At 36.3% G+C, this 15183-nt stretch overlaps 1 protein-coding gene across 2 annotated transcripts in view; it reads right to left on the bottom strand.

Moving 5' to 3' along the window:
* The window catches only part of RALBP1 (ralA binding protein 1), a 40191-nt gene that overhangs the window by 16541 nt on the left and 8467 nt on the right, over window positions 1–15183 (bottom strand). The window contains exons 2-7 of one of the 2 annotated variants that reach the window (XM_059706637.1): window positions 10769–10858; window positions 10354–10649; window positions 7924–8382; window positions 5019–5368; window positions 3434–3595; window positions 1581–1712 (exon numbers count right to left, since the gene is read on the bottom strand). In XM_059706637.1, the coding sequence (XP_059562620.1) occupies window positions 1581–1712; window positions 3434–3595; window positions 5019–5368; window positions 7924–8382; window positions 10354–10597 (1347 nt within the window). In that variant the 5' untranslated portion in view covers window positions 10598–10649; window positions 10769–10858. The remainder of the gene's footprint in view (window positions 1–1580; window positions 1713–3433; window positions 3596–5018; window positions 5369–7923; window positions 8383–10353; window positions 10650–10768; window positions 10859–15183) is intronic. The other variant, XM_059706636.1, reaches the window with a different exon arrangement.

Below are 15183 nucleotides of genomic sequence, written 5' to 3'. Positions count from 1 at the left end.
ATATAGGATTATTTACTTTTATCTTTAAGTCATTTATTCCTTAAAGTTGAAAAACACTTGATAGAATCTTTGAGTATTTTGTGTATTAATGAGCAGGCATGGTAAGTTAGCATCAAGAAAAACTGATAATGGTAATCCATTCCTTTCTATCATTGACTCTGGTTTAAATCATGATTCCTTTATCCAAGAAATATGTAGAAGCAAGAGAAATAAAAGCCAAACCTACATTAGTTCTATTCTAAGTCAGAGGCCCTTCATTTAAAGACATGGACAATGCTACCTGGTTAACAACTGCAACCATGAGGATTGGCTGGTCATCTAAAACCTGATTCCAGGTTGAATCATGAGGGGAATAACAACAATAAAAATAGGCATAGGAAGCAAAATAAAAATAAGATAATCTGGTAAACAGGAGAAAAGAAGGAAGAGAAATACACAGAGGGCTTCGGCTAGTCCTGGGGTTCATGTGTAAAAATATTCATGAATGTTTCTCTTTTTCAATCACAGTTTACTTTCAATACTATTTCATATTAGTTCCAGGTGTACAGCATAGTTATTACACGATTATATAATTTACAAAGTGATCCCCCGATAATTCAAGTACCCACTTGGCAGCATACACAGTCATTACAATATTACTGATTATATTCCCTATACTATACATCCCCATGACTCCTATGTAACTGCCAATTTGTACTTCTTAATTCCTTCACCTTTTTCACCCAGTCCCCCAACCTCCTCCCTTCTGGCAACCATCAGTTTGTTCTCTACATCTATGAGTCTGTTTCTGTTTTGTTTGTTCATTTATTTTGTTCTTTAGATTCCACATGTGATATTGGGTTTCTTTTCTGACAAAGCTATCCTCCACATAAATGTAAATCTCTAGCCTCAAAGCAATAAAAGTCCTTGGGTTGTCTTTTGTCTTTTGGCACAACCACAATGGCAACCCACCAGCAATCATGCTCTCCCAGTCTGAAAAATGCTAATGTTCCTTGGTAGTGTTATTTGGATCCTTCCATTGAATTGGCATGTGGGTTGTAAGATGGTGGAGAAATTTCGACTCAGCCTTGGTGTGGCTAGGAAACTCAGTCCCAGAGCCAAGCAACATACACTAAACTACAGGGGGGATCCAAAGTCTGACTCACGTACCCACACTTATCAGGAGTCACATGCCACTCTTCCTATTCCTAGGTAAAGAAAATACCTCCTGATCCTTAGTACCTCCATGTGTTTCCAAATATCTGACTCAAATTCCCCAGTGAAAAGTATCACTCTCCAACTGCTTCTCATGCTTAGGAAGCTCCCTTCATAGGTACAACCAACCAGGAAATGACAAAACATCTTTTAGTAAAATAATTTGTTCAAATGAAACATTTCTCTGATGCCAAGCTGAAGAATCTGCAATTTAAAACTGGGAACTTCTAAACAAATAAATTTCCCATCAGGACCTTCGCTTCAAGAAAAGTGTGTATATTGTATTTTTTTAAAAAATAACTTAAAAGAGTATATGAAAGATCCTAGCACATTCTTTTGATATTTTATTATAAACATAATGTACCAAAAATAATAAATGTACTCACTTGTCTTTTAGCTTCTCTGAGTTTTCTTTTGAGGGCTGTCAAAATTCTTTGTACTTCCCATAATCTTTCTTCTTTAGATAAATCCTTTATCCCACCCTGCAGATCTCGATGTAAACAATTCAAAAGAAACTCCTAGAAAACAATAAATCACACACTTCTGATCATTCACATCCTATCACCTTAAAATAAAACCATGCAATTTCTAAAGATGTAGAATCAACTGTTTTTTCTTTTCTCTCTTTTTTAAATTCTCACCTGAGGGGATGTTTACTGATTTGAGAGAGGGGAAGGGAGAAAGAGAGAAACATCAATGTAAGAGAGAAACATTGATCGGTTGCCTCCTGTGGGTGCCCTGACAGGGGGGAGGTCCAACCCACAACCTAGCTGTGTGCCCTGACTGAAGATTGAACCTGCAACCTTTTTGGTATACAGGACGATGCTACTGGGCCAGGGCTCCACTATTTTTTAATCATTAAAGGAATGAAGTAGCAGCACAAATTATTTTTTAAGGATATGACTAAAAAATCATTCTTCTTTGTTTTGCCAAGGCATTGGGTTCTCATTATTTACATTAGCTCGATAGTAGTTTATTTACATTCCTTCCCCCAACACATCATCAACTACTAAAAAATGAGGGAGCTCAGAGCCAATGGAACGGAAGAAGCAAGGATTTGATAATGTGTATGCAAATAAAAGATGTAATAATAATAAAATGTAAGTTTCTTATTTGGTCCTGAGTTTCTTAGCTTGCCAAGCAAACACATATAACCAAATGGCGCTGTTTTCTTCTATCAAAGTAGCAAGTGGAAAAGCACAGGATATGGGGTCAAGTCCTGGTTCTATAGCTTAGTAACCATGTGACACAGAGTAAGTTATTTATAACTAGAGGCCCAGTGCACAAAATTTGTGTACGGGGTGTGTGGAGAGGTCCCTCAGCCCGGCCTGCACCCTCTCCAATCTGGGACCCCTCAGGAGATGCCCAACTGCCGGTTTAGGCTAACTGCCTCTGCCTGCCGGCCTGATCGCCCCTAACTTGCCCCTCTGCTGGCCTGATTCCCCCTACCTTGCCCCCCTGCCAGCCTGATCGCCCCTACCTTGCCCCCCTGCCAGCCTGATCGCTCCTACCTTGCCCCCCTGCTGGCCTGATCGCCCCTAACCGCCTCTGCCTCAGCCCCCTCCCTAAGCTGCAGTCTGGCCTCCCTCTGCAGGAGATGACCTGGAGGATCAGGGGAAGGCACTGCCCCCATTACCCACTGCTGCTGCCATTGCCAACCTGAGCCTGGGCCCTTCACAGCCGCGCCTCAGCCCTCACAGCCGCTGCAGCTTTGTCCAAAAGGACGTTTGGAAGGTTATCCGGAAGACATCTGCCCTAATTAGCATATTACCCTTTTATTAGTATAGCTGTCAGTATTCTTATATTTAATATATGGTCAATAACAGCAATCTTATCTAGATAAGCTAACATTTTTAGACTAAGACATTCCCAGAACCATGCTGAGCGTCTTTAATGCATTATTTCATTTATTGTAATCTTCACATCAAATTATGAGAGGCCCCATTTTAAAATGAGGTAACTGAAGCTTAAAAAGGTTAAGCGATTTGCCTAAAATCCATCAGTTAATTGAAGCAGAGGAAGAATTTAAAGCCAGGTTTTTTATTTCAAAACCTGTGCTCTCTCCATGATATTGACTTATCTCCATAACATGTGCCTAACATAGCTTCAGACATACTTTAAAAAGTACTCTATGAACAACAGTTCATCTTCTTCATCATTATCATCATCATCAGCCTCCAAAACTGTCAGAGCAAAGGTAGGCTCTTTCAGGGCTAACGCACAGGCTGAGCTCACACACCTGTCTTCTGATCTCCTCCTTGATGCTCTCCTGGGTCTCTGGCAGTGTGGGCATAGTGGCCATGTTAGACCAGCGAAGAGGTTTTGTCACTTGCTTTAGTATCACATTTCCAAAGAGCTCTTGCACATGTGTGAAAAACACATACAGGACACGATTGCTAATCTAAGGGGGGGGGGGGGAAAGAAAGAAAAGGATTGCAAGAACACTATTAACATTGTTTTGTTTCATTTAATTTGTATTTATTGCATGTGCATCCTTTAATCCTGGACACAAGAATGAAAATTCTCCTCGATAGTGACTAGACATGCTTTGCTAATTAGCAGACAATTTAAAGAAGAGAATGGAAAAAATATGACTTAAGTCTGTACTTAATCACCATAAGGAACTGGAAAGAAAAGGATACAGAAGCTGATAACCGATTTATTTCTTCTTAGCACTATAATATTAACTGATTTTTTAAAAATCTTACCTTCTTTCTTATGTTATTTTGAGACCTTTTAACACAAACATCTGGATCTATTGAAGAATATGAAGAAAGTAAGAGCACTTGCAGTTGTAAAGCTGGACTGAGAGTCTGAGACCTCCAGAAACAATATCATCTGGGCACATTTGCATGGCCGGTTTTTAAATATGATGTTTCATATGCTAGATCAGGACATGAGGTTGGCTGAAAAGCTAGTAAGAAATTACTTTCTACCTAAAACTTACTCCTACAGCACACTTGAATCTTCTATGATACTATCATCCTTATTATAGTAATATTAAATAACAATGTAATATTTACCAAATTCTGAAATTCTAAGAATAACATTGAAATTTGAGAAACATTTTGCTTCCAAAGTATAATCAATGAGCAATAAAAGAATCTTTAGTAAAAGGAAATACACTCTTATACAGTGTACTTAGACAATGACTAATAATAATACAGTATATTGGCCCAAAAGGCTTAAAATAAAAAATATAAACATTATCGGATTTTTTGTCATTTGTATTTGACCTGAGTAAAATGTCAATAAATCTAATTAAAGGAAAACACATCCTCTATGCCAGCACCAAGTGAGCAGCAATAAAAGGCCAAATATTTTTGTTATAAAGAGATACCAATTAACACATTACCCAATTCCCTGAAATCTTCTCAGATTAAGATTCTATGAAATGCTTCTCTAGGACCTATCTTTATGAATGGAATCCTCAGCTTAAATCCCTAACTAAGCAAATGCTAGATCCTTTTGTGCATGAGTCTGATATGTGTGTGTGATATAATTAAGCAATAACACTATTTGCAGAAATAGTTGAAATTCTATGGATGAACTCTGTAATTGCAGGTAGCATGGGTTCCTCTTCTAATGAGAGACCACTATTATCAGGAACTGGTTTATAAACCCACACCAAAGACTACAATATTCATATTACATAGCTACAAGCGAATGGGAAAATACATTCATCATCCTCTGTGTTGACATTGTCCACATTGTGAAAGAAAAAAATAATATTCAGGCTAAACCATTATCTACTTTTGCTGGTTAATTGCTTGTATGCAACTCAGCAATGAAAATGTTCCCCCCCACCCCCATGGCGCATGTACCTGAACAGTTGGGCTGAGCACTATAGAAATGTTCTGTATATTCATTTTCGTTTCCAGTTCTTTTGCGATAACATGGTCCATGTGCACGATCAGCCAGGAAATCAGAAGAAAGTTACATTCTGGCAGTTCTTTCAGTAAGCGTTGGAATTCCTGCACTTTCTCACTCTCTGTGCTCCGCCCACAAGCCTCTTCAAAGCGAGGCATAAGCTCTTTGGTAAGCAGATTTTCCGGAAGGTCTCGCAAATACTGCTTCAGCAAACTGGCTACAGTGTTAGGCTCATACTCTTCCAGATTTGGAGACTCCTCTCTGTCATAGGCTGCTTTCAGCTCATCCACCTTTGATTTAATTCCTTAAAACATTCAAATTCAGAGAAAAAGAGAATATCGAGAAGAAGAAAAATCAAACAGCTTTATTTACCCTTGTGCCCACCCCTTGGGGCGACATACAAGAAAAGCCAATCTGACAATGACAAATCTCTAATTATGAAGTATTTATCTATACAAGGTTCACACAATTCCTCTGTAAACAAGATAATAGGGAAGACTATAATTGGAGGGTGAATTCTACCAAAAGTTAAATGATAACAGAAACTCAATATTCAGAAAAAGAGTCATAGCAATCACGGACATTTTAAACAAATATGCCAATCAACTCAGGAAAATATTATTTTGAAAGTTAAAGATAAGTAGGCAAAAATTCAGGCAAAAACTAAACTACAATCTAAGCATAAAGTCTTGCTCTACATGGGCAGCCAATTGCTTTTTCTAAATAGTCACAAGACTGACAACATAAAATGACAACTCAGTATATATAAGCATGTTCCAATTTTTATAAGTAAAATGCAAACAGTGAGTTCACTATCAAAACAAACTCTTTGAAAATTATTCTCCATTAAATAATCCCCACCTAATTTTTATTTTTAAGTTTTAATTCTTTACTTATTTTCTTAATCTGGAACAAAAAAAAGGTAAAATTTGGGTTTCTAAAATTTGGGTTTTGCTTTTCTTACTAGACTGAAAGAAACACTGACACAGAAAACGAATGTTTTTCGAACATTACATAAGTTTTTTAAGTCTTAAATCCAATTTGTATTTAAGTAACGTGACAGTGACTGCTCATAAGAATACAAAGTAGCTTTCTGTTGTTTTTTAATACTTAAGACTTTAGGCTAATTATTTGAAACAACAACAACTTAAGGCTGAGCAACTGTAATGGCAAATGTGAATACTAAAATGTCATCTAGTCTAAACAGCATTTTAACTTATAGCACTGACATCTGGGCTTTGGCATTCCTTATTTTATGTGAAAACCTTTTATGGCATGATAATCAATGTGTACGTTATCTAGCACTGATAAAATAAAATCAGTCACTCCAAAGATGAAAGTATTATGAATCTCATTTTTGTATAACCTTTATTTTGAGGCAGAAAAGTTAGAAAATAATCCCTATTTTCTTAAATATTTTCCTTTTAAAAATTGGACAATTCAAATAAAGTATTCCAGGTAGAGAAAGAGCACATACAAAATATTAATGTATTTTAAATTTTAAAACTGGAACTTATATATGAATAAGTGAGAATCAGAAATCTCCAGCAGAAAACAATATTAGCATTAAAACAAAAAACAAAAAGTCACAGCCTTAAACTGTAGTACAGTGTGCTGAATGCAGCATACTACCAGAGCTTAAAAAGGTAAATAACAAATTGATCAGAGCAGGAGCTCGACCTCCAAGAGTCCATGGGAATGGCTCAATTTGAATGCTTTGATATACAAATGAAGGGTTCTGCAACTTTGTCTCCCCAAAAGAACACAGACATCAAAAATAAGTAAAGAGAAAAGACAAAATAATTTTTTGAACAAAGCTATAGAAACTCTTCAGAGAAACTTTCACCAAAACCAAAGTTTTTTCATGCCTACCAAAACCATGTGAGAGAAGCAGCTTGTTTTAATACTGTTTAATTCTTTAAAAATCAATTCATCATAAATTATTCTTAAAAGTCAAGATTTTAAACTTATTTAAATGCTTATTTTTATGTTGCTAAGGAGTTATAAATAAGTCGTATTCAATTTTTAATGTTTTTTTTTCTATAAAGTAGTACTCTTAAATGGTATATTATCTTTGAGATCATGTAAAGGGTTTCCCCAATTTAAAAAAATGCCTGCACTTTTTCAATAAAACTTAAATATCAAATCTACCTTCTAGAAATGTGTATGAACCAATTAAATGGGAAAAATAAGTCTAATTTTTTTATATATTCTAAATGTGTATTACTAACTCAATCCTGGCTGCTACAAGCTATAATCAACTCATGTGTGTAAATCCTCCTAATGAAAAGGAGAATCATAAAAAAATCAAACTGCCAAAATACACCACACACACACACACACACACACACACACACACACACACACACTGTGAGGGATTTTTTCTCAAATGGAAGAATTAAGGAAATGAATGTCTTAGGACTCATGTCACAATTTTCCTCACAAGTTAATATTTGTCCTTCCTTTGAAAAAATGGATGCAATACACAGATGACATATCACAGAATTGTACACTTGAAACCTATATGCTTTTATTAACCAATGTCACCCCAATAAATTTAATTTTTAAAAAAGATACAAACAGCCGTAACCGGTTTGGCTCAGTGGAGAGAGCGTCGGCCTGTGGACTGAAAGGTCCCAGGTTCGATTCCGGTCAAGGGCATGTACCTTGGTTGCGGGCACATCCCCAGTGGGGTGTGTGCAGGAGGCAGCTGATCGATTTTTCTCTCATCGATGTTTCTAACTCTCTGTCCCTCTCCCTTCCTCTCTGTAAAATATCAATAAAATATATTTAAAAAGATACAAATAAAAAAAAGAAAATGAAGCTAATTTTTAAAAACCACCAATGTGTCCCCAATACCTGAAACTCTGTAGATGCCTTCACACTTCATGCCATACTTCTCTACATAATCTACACATTCACGGAAAACTGCCGGCAGTCGAATGCCATCATACATCATGGTCCTCTCTGCTGCATCAGCCAAAGGAATTCCAAAAATGGGTTTAAGATTTGGAACATCAATCTGAGGCACCTCTGGCTCCTGAATTGGCTTCTTCTTTTTCTTCTTTTCCTTCCATTGTTTAACAACATCAGCTGCTGTCAAGTCTTTCGACTTCTTCTCCTTATGTTTTTCTTCTTTGTGCTTTTCTTCTTTATGTTTTTCCTCTTTGGGTTTCTCTTTTATTTTAAAATCCTTCTCTTTCTTTTTAGAAAAGCTGGGCTTCTTGAAAACATGGATTCCCTTGGATCTCTTCATTTTGGAAGGACTTTCAGCTTCATCTCCAGAGCTATCCTCCTGAAAGGCAGCATAGCCTTCAGCTGCCAAAGAAATGCAGGGAGTATAACTTATATGTTTGTTTAATGTCAAACTGTTCATGTGCTTTTTAAATACAGGACAAAAAAAATCCACCTGGCACTAGCTACCTACCTTTTCACATCATGGCCAATCCCTCCTGGGTACTCACTCCTAACAAAAATGGGTTTCCTCTCACCTAAAATGAGATGCTGCAATGACATTTCCTGACCACAAGAGGGCAACACGGAGAGAGCTAGTTATTCTTGACTAGCAGGTGGTGAAAAATGGTTTTATTGTATGTGTTTAAGTGGAATTTTAGTATTACAAATACACCAGAAAGTTCTACACAGAAGGCTAAGGAAAAGAATCCTATAAAATAGAGCATTCTTTTGTCATCTGAATTTACTCTATTTAGCTTAGATTTTTCTCATATTTGGTCCCTGTATTGAGTCAAGTTCAAACCATGACAGGAACTGTACTGCTATTTAGATGCTCCAGTCAGTCCTCTATCAAACTTTGCTCTCCCGTCACTGTTTAGTTCCTTCTGAAGGCTGCATCAGAGACTGAAGTCTCATTTGGGTGGAGGACAAAATCAGGAAACTCCCTAATCTCCAGATGGTGGCCGAATCCATCAGCCCACTTCCCTGCATCAGAAGCCCTAGTTTACACACATTGACAATTACTTTATATCATATCAGTTATCCTAGTTTTGTTTTGTTTTTTAATACCTATAACTCTCCTATTCTTCTTTTTAGATACTTTACTAGCTACTTTACTAGCTATTTTATTTAAAAGATTCAAGTTTTTCATAAATACCCTTCTAATTAAAATATCACAAACCCCACACCAACCAGAATGACAAAAATCTTAAGGTCATAACTATGATGCACAGCAACTTCAGTTCTCGGACGCTGATGGTGGGAATGTAAACTGATAAACCACTGTGGAAAACTGTTTTACAGGATCTACCTGTAATAAGCATGCCTGTGAGTGAGCAATCCCATTCCCAGGCATGTACACAACAGAAATACATAACCATGTACAGTGATGTTTATAGAAGCACAATTAGTGACAGTCACACACTGAAAATAATCCAAATGACCAGTAACAGAATGGATAAATTCTAGTATTTCTAGTATATAACACAATGGAACAAAATTCATCAATAAAAAATGAACAAATTACTGCCACATGAAATAACACAGGTGAATCTAACAAACATAACATTGGGCAACAGAAACTAGACACAAAAGGAAATCTGCTTCCCTTTACATAAGTACAAAACCAGGCAGCACCAAGCTACGCTGAAAGAAGAGTGCCTTCGGGATGGTGGGAGAGCCCCGGTGCAGGGCAGTAAAGGGAATGTCTAGGGTGCTCATAATGTTCCATTTCAGATCCTGTGGTAGCTGCACAGGAGTGTCCGTTCTGTGATAACTCATCAAGTTGTACACAATCTATGCCTTCTATCTGAATGTTATGCCTCAAAAATAAATTAACTGAAAAATACTGTGAAACTCAAAGCAATACTTAAAAACTCACTTGATTTGCTTTTAATGTACTAAAGATATATGCTTAAACAATTCATCCTTCCTACCAAATAGTGACTATAAACAAATGCATCATGGCATTTACTTAAAACAAATTAATAGCTTTGTCATAATTCCAATAATGTGTACCCCCATTGCCTACACAACTTAGCCAAAAAGTAAAATTCTATAAGGGCAAAATTCCAATATGTACTTTTTATACATTAATTAAAATGACCACTTTAAGATACTTCTACGAGAAAACTTTACCATTCCTGGAAATTCAGCATTCTTTGAGAAAGACCCTAAAATATAACTCTAGTATACAAAAATTGAGACCTTGAAAAATAAAGAACAATAAATGTCAAACAGAAGTTTTTGGATATATTTCCAGAAGACACCAGGTACATATAACTGGAGTAGACATTTATCTAAAATATATCAAAAACAGAGAAAAATGGCACTTACTCCTTTTTTCTTTTTTCTTAAATTTTCCTTTTTTCTTCCCATAGTCTTTTTCATCATCAGACACTATATCAGGAGGCTCATGGAGGCTGTCATGGGGAGGCGAGGGCTCACCAGTGCGGTACAATCCAGGAAATTTAGTAGGGCTGATTTCCTCAGAGCTGGGGGTTCTGGTAAGACCACTGCCATGCTCCACCCTGCGATGTTCACTGGGGCTGCTGGTCGGGGGCAGGAAGCACTCGGTCATTCTGCCTCCCTGATACAGTGCAGAGGGCTTCTCTGTTACCTATCCATTACACCTGCACAGAGGGGAAAAGATCATCAGAGTGATCAAACGCCCATCAAAACACAAAGCACCACACACACACAACAGGGCAATTAACCTTGCATTTATAAATCAAAAGTATTTTTTCATTACCCTCCTTTAAAAAGATGCTTTCATTTTATCATCTCAAGTTACATTCCACGCATCATACATTTTAGTTCTCAGAGTTAGAAGCCCTGGGATCTTCAAGCATTAGAAAAATAAACCAAATAAAAATCAAAGTTAGAGTACTCAAAGTAGAATACAGATTACTATCCATCTTAAAATATTACTGTTTTCCTTTAAGCTATGACCAAACAACTATAAATAATAAATTAAAAAGACTATATACCTACACATGAATAGTTCAGTATCAAAATTTACAATAGTTAAAATTATATATTTAATAATTGACACAATTATAGATCAGTAACTGTAGTTCTATGTTGCAAACAGTCCATGTGTTGATAATAACTATTCATTTTGCACTGCAATTACCTCATTTGCTCAATCGTAAAATACAAATAGTTTCACAAGAATGGACATTACAAAGGATAAACATTAATAAGAAGTCAAGGTTTGTTTGCATTTTTTCTTCTTTAGACGGAGGGTACATCATAGTCAAGTACTGTGTTCATAAGTTACTTGCATTAGTTCTCATGATATTCAATTGAAATACTATTGGAATCACTTGTTTCTCTTTGCACTCACTTTTAAGGTTAATTTGCAATTTAAAAAATCCATAAGCCATAAATAACAAGACTGATAAACCTCTGATCATAAAGTCAAAAAACAAGCAAATATGGGAAAAAATTTGCAAATCAATTAAAATATAAACAAATCAAGAGATCTATACAAAGAATATGAACAAGCAGCTCATAGAAGAATGACTAATATCTATACAAAAACAATGTTTAGCTACAATTATAATTCTTAAAACAAATTAAGCCCAGCTGGCATGGCTCAGTGGTTGAGACTCAACCTATGAACCAGGAGTTTGATTCCCAATCAGGGCACATGCCGGGGTTTTGGGCTTGCTCCCCAGTAGAGAGGCGTGCAGGAGGCAGCCGATCTATGATTCTCTCTCATCACTGATGTTTCTATCTCTCTCTCTCTCTCTCCCTTCCTCTCTGAAAGCAATACAAAAAAAAAAAGGTGGTGGGGGGGGACAATAATTACATTAAATGCAATGGACTAAGCATTCTAATTAAGAGTCAGAGATAATCATACTGAATGAAATAAACAAGATTCAACTATATGTTGTTTACACAAGATGTGCTTTAAGAATACTACTATACAGAATGGTTAAAAGCAAATAAAGGGAGTTCCAGTTTGGCTCAGTGGATAGAGCATTGGCCTGCAGACTGAAAGGTCCCAATTCGATTCCAGTCAAGGCACAAGCCCCAGGGTTATGGGCTCGATCCCCAGTGGGGGGCATGCAGGAGGCAGCCGATCAATGATTCTCTTTCATCATTGATGTTTCTATCTCCCTTCCTCTCTGAAATCAATAAAAATATATATTTTTTTAAAAGGCAAATGAAGGGAAAAGATATACCATGCACATATCATAAAAAGGTAACTAGAAGTATTGTCTGAGATAAAAAAGGATATTCCCAAAACCATAACAGACATAATTCTACCTATGTACATGCCTAATAACAGATTCAACTATATGAAGCAAGTTTTGACAGAAATAAAGGGACAAATCCCCAATTATCATTATTACAGAACTCCTCTCTCAGTAAACAATAGAACAAGCAGACAAATATAGGCAAGAGTACATCAGCTAGGACACTAAAAGCACAAACTATAGAACATATTGATAAATTGGTTTTCATCACAATTTAAAGCCTCCACTCTTTGAAAGAAAATTAAATTAGGAAAATCAAATGGCAAGTCACATACTTGGTTAAAATACCTGTAATACATATAGCTGACTACTCATTTCTTCAGGGAAAAAATGTATATGTGTACATATCATTGATTTATAAGATACATATATCTGTACTATATATGTAAGATATATGTATGTATCACATAAATCAGTTAAGACAACTCAGAACGCAATGAGCAAAAAATATGACTGGACACTTCACCCAATAAAACATATAGTCAAAAAAAACACATGAAAACAATCCTCAATATCATTACTCATAGAAGAATGCAAATTAAAAGAACAAAATACCTATACACCTACTAGAATTACTAAAACTAAAAGCACTGACAATGCCAAGTGTTGATATGAATGTGAAGCAACTGTTGATGGGAATGTAAAATTGCACAAGCACTTCAGAAAGCTGCTTAAGTTTCTTATAAAATTAATATACACTATTCACCTAAAAATTCCACTCCCAGATGTTTACTCAAGAGAAATGAAAGTCTAAGACAACCAAAGACTTGTCAGGGAAAGTTCATTGTACTTTTATTTACAATAGACAAAAACTTAAAATAGTCCAAATATATGTCAACAAAGTAAATAGTTAACATAAATTATGATATATCCTTAAAATGGAATATTACTCAGCAATAAAGTGGAACAAATTACTGTTAGACACAATATAGATGAGTCTCAAAAGCAATAATGAGGAAAGACTCCAGACACAAAAGAATTCACACTGTATGAGTTCATGTATATGGAATTCCAGAACAAGCAAAACTAATCTATAGAAAGCCAATCAGTGGTACTGTTGGGCCAGATGTGGTCAGCTAGGAAAGTGAATGCAAAGGAACATGACAGAGTCTTTGGCACGATACCGGTAAAATGTTCTATATCATGAATGCAGTAGTGGTTCCATAAGTATACACAATTGTCAAAACACAAAGAACCACACTTTCCACTGGGTATATTTTGCAGTATATATATGTCAACTAAAGGCCCAGTGCACAAATTCGTGCATAGGTGGGTCCGGCTGGCCCACCCCAACAGAGGCTGATTGGGCCAGCAGGGGGGAGGGGCCGCGGGAGGTTGGCCACCCCTCCCCCCCATCGGGCCAGCTGGCCAACGGCAGTGCACCTCATAGCGACCTGTCATTCCAGTGTTCCAGTCACTTGGCTTTTATATATATATAGATAAGGTTTTTTTTTAATCTTTTTGAAAGAAACTGTCAAGCTGATACTAAATTTTTTAGAAATGGAAAGAACTTAAAAAAGCCACAACCATCTTGAAAAGGAACAAAGTTATTAAAGCCAAAGTAATGATATTAATGGAACAAAAGAAAATTCAGAAAGAGACCCACATGTATATAGTCAATTGATTTTTTTCAATTTTTAAAACTGATTGATTTGAGAGAGAGAGAGAGAAACATCGATTTGTTGTTCCACTTATTTACACATTCACTGGTTGATTCTTGTACATGCCCTGACCAAGGATCAAACCCGAAACCTTGGCATATTGGGACAATGCTCTAACCAATTGAACTACCTGACCAGGGCATCAACTGATTTTCAACAATGATTCCAAAGGAATTCATGCAGGAAAGGAAAGACTACAACCACTGGTGCTGAATAACCATGTGGAAAAAAAGAGTAGCTCAGCCCTCTCCTTCACATCACACACAAGATGTAATTAATGATAAATCACTGACCTAAAACTTAAAAGCTAAAAACCATAAGACTTCCAAAATAAACCATATTTTTGAGGCCTTGGGATAGGAATTTTCCAGACAGGACCAGAAAGCATTAAGTAAAAAATTAAAACTTGTCAAATTGGACTTTATCAAAAGTAAAAACCTCTGCACATCAAAAGACACTATAAGAAAAATAATCAAGCCTAACTGGTTTGGCTCAGTGGATAGAGTGTTGGCTTGCGGACTGAAGGGTCCTGGGTTCGATTCCGGTCAAGGGCATGTACCTTGGTTGCGGACACATCCCCAGTAGGGAGTGTGCAGGAGGCAGCTGATCGATGTTTCTCTCCCATCGATATTTCTAACTCTCTATCCCTCTCCCTTCCTCTCTGTAAAAAAATCAATAAAATATATATTTTTTTTAAAAGGAAAGAAAAAGAAAAATAATCAAGTCAAAAAGGCCTGGAGAACACATTTGAGATCACACACACACACACACACACACACACACACACACACAGAAAAAGGCCTATTCCAGAAAACAAACCGCTTAACTGGCTTATAAGTTAAACAAATTAAATATTTTATAAATGTTCTTTATTAATAACTACCAGGCTAAAATTCACTAGAAACAGCTTTATCTCATTTTTATGGTTTTTAAAAAGCATCTGTAAATTAAAAGTCTCTAATCTAAAACTCCACCAGGGAATCCAAATACAGCTCATTAATATATTCCATACTAAACACTAACCAGTATTAACATACTATTTGAGAATGCCAAATTTTGTAAGCAGTATTTTTCTTCTTAAAATGGTGTGAAAAATTTTTTTCTCAGAATTAAAAGACAAGAGTGTCCAGATCATAAGGGACTACTAGTACCCTGCAAAGCACATCATGAGGTTTCAGAGCATGAGGGATAGAAAGATGATACTAAGATTCCTGCTGGATCTGGGACAGGGTAAACAA

Source organism: Myotis daubentonii, chromosome 8 (genome assembly GCF_963259705.1).
Source record: "Myotis daubentonii chromosome 8, mMyoDau2.1, whole genome shotgun sequence".
Lineage (NCBI taxonomy): Eukaryota > Metazoa > Chordata > Mammalia > Chiroptera > Vespertilionidae > Myotis > Myotis daubentonii.
Note: the sequence above shows the minus strand (reverse complement) of the source record. Positions and strands in the feature narration are given on the sequence as shown.